General features: G+C 60.4%; 1 protein-coding gene across 1 annotated transcript; it reads right to left on the reverse strand.

The window, feature by feature from the left end:
• Positions 1-458: 458 nt before the first annotated feature.
• Positions 459-1,773, reverse strand: LRRC4B (leucine rich repeat containing 4B; the record flags this gene model as incomplete). The annotated part of the gene is made up of 1 exon (XM_042892175.1): positions 459-1,773. A coding segment is annotated over one exon (1,315 nt), but the record flags the coding sequence as incomplete, so codon positions are not given.
• Positions 1,774-1,831: the final 58 nt, after the last annotated feature.

The raw sequence follows: 1,831 nt of genomic DNA on the forward strand, positions 1-1,831 counted from the left end.
CAAAGCAGCATTGCTGCATCCTCAGGACCCCCAATGGGGATCAAAGCTGCAGTGCTGCTTTCTTATGGCTCTCTATGGCGTTCAAAGCTGCATTGCTGCATCCTCAGGGCTCCCTATGGGGTTCAAAGCTGCAATGCTGCTTTCTTATGGCTCTCTATGGCGATCAAAGCTGCAGTGCTGCTTTCTTATGGCTCTCTATGGGGTTCAAAGCTGCATTGCTGCATTCTCAGGACCCCCAATGGGGATCAAAGCTGCAATGCTGCTTTCTTATGGCTCTCTATGGCGTTCAAAGCTGCAATGCTGCACCCTCAGGACCCCCAACGAGGGCCCAAACCTGCACCGCTCCTTTCCGCACCCCCCCCCCCGCTCTCAGGACGCCCAGCATCACCCCTGCAAACCCAATCCCCTCCTCTAGACACAACCCCCCCCCCAAAGCAAAACCATCTCCCCCAACCCACCTCCTCCTCCTCCCCCTCCATCCGTGGTCTCCACGGTGACGGTGGTGAAATAGGTGTAACCCGTGGCGGCGGCGGCGGCGGCGGCGGCGGCGGCGGCGGCGTCGACAGCCGACACGTTGAGCGTGGCCGAAGCCGTGGTGTTCCCTGCCGCGTTGGTCACCATGCAGGTATATTGGCCCGTATCCTGCACCGTCACGTTGGTAAAATTGAGGGTGCCGTCGTGCAGCACCGAAATGCGGACCCGGTACGAACCGTGCGTCATCAGGGTGCCGTTGGGGGTCAACCAATTCACCGACGTCATCGCCGTCCCCGTGCGGCATTTCAGTTCGGCCGCCATCCCTTCGGTGACGTTCAGATCCGCCGGCGGCTCTACGATCACCGGAGCGTAACAAGTGAAATGGCCCGGCTCCAACTCGCCTAAATACCTGCCCCTCAACGCAGGGGGAGCGTGGCAGCGAGCGCAGCAGCTGGTGTTGCTCGGCACCGTCTCCCTCAGCCACCAAGCCAACCAAAGCACGTCGCAGTCGCAACGCCACGGGTTGTGATGGAGGTGGACGCGCTCCAGGCGGTGCAAAGGGGCGAAGAGGTCGTGGGGTAACGAGCTGAGCTCGTTGTGAGCCAAATTCAGCTCCTCCAGGGCTTTCAGGTCGTCGAAGGCGTTGCGCTCCACCGCCGCCACGCGGGCGTGCATCAGCCACAGCTTCCTCAAGCTGCTCAAGCCTTGGAACGAACCCGGCTTCACTCGGCCCAAGCGATTCCCCGACAATTCCAGCTCTTCCAACCTGACCAACGCCGTCAAGTTGGGGATCTCCTTCAGGTTACACATCCCCAAATTCAAGTACCTCAAATTGACCAGGCCTTCGAAAGCCGCCTCGGAGATGTACTCCAACCGCTTCAGCTCGCCCAGGTCCAAGCGGCGCAGCGACGGCACGCGGTTGAAGGCGTACGAAGGGATGCTTTCGATCGGGTTGTTCCTCAACCACAGCTCCCGCAGCTTGGATAAATACTCGAAGGCCTGCGTGGGGACCGTGGTCAAGCGGTTGTCGAACAGCTCCAAGGTGTTGAGGTTGGGGAGGCCGTTGAAAGCCCCCACCTCCACCTGGCGCAGCAGATTGCGGCTGAGCTGCAGGATCTCCAGGTGCCGCAGGTGCTTGAAGGTGTCGGTGCGGATGATTTGGATGTGGTTCTCTTGTAAATTGAGGTAACGGGTGTTGACCGAAATGCTGCCCGGCACTTCTTGAAGTTGTTTTCTGGTGCAAATGACTCGGCTGGCTTGGTTGCTGCAAGTGCAAGCGGCCGGGCAAGAGGGGGGGGGGGAAGCGGTGGGAGCAGGGGGGGGAAGCAGCAGCAAAAGGAGCCGCAGAGGAGGCAGC

The sequence above is a fragment of the Lagopus leucura genome, unplaced genomic scaffold (genome assembly GCF_019238085.1).
Source record: "Lagopus leucura isolate 7727_CA_CO unplaced genomic scaffold, USGS_WTPT01 27981-0_obj-0_obj, whole genome shotgun sequence".
NCBI classification, from domain to species: domain Eukaryota; kingdom Metazoa; phylum Chordata; class Aves; order Galliformes; family Phasianidae; genus Lagopus; species Lagopus leucura.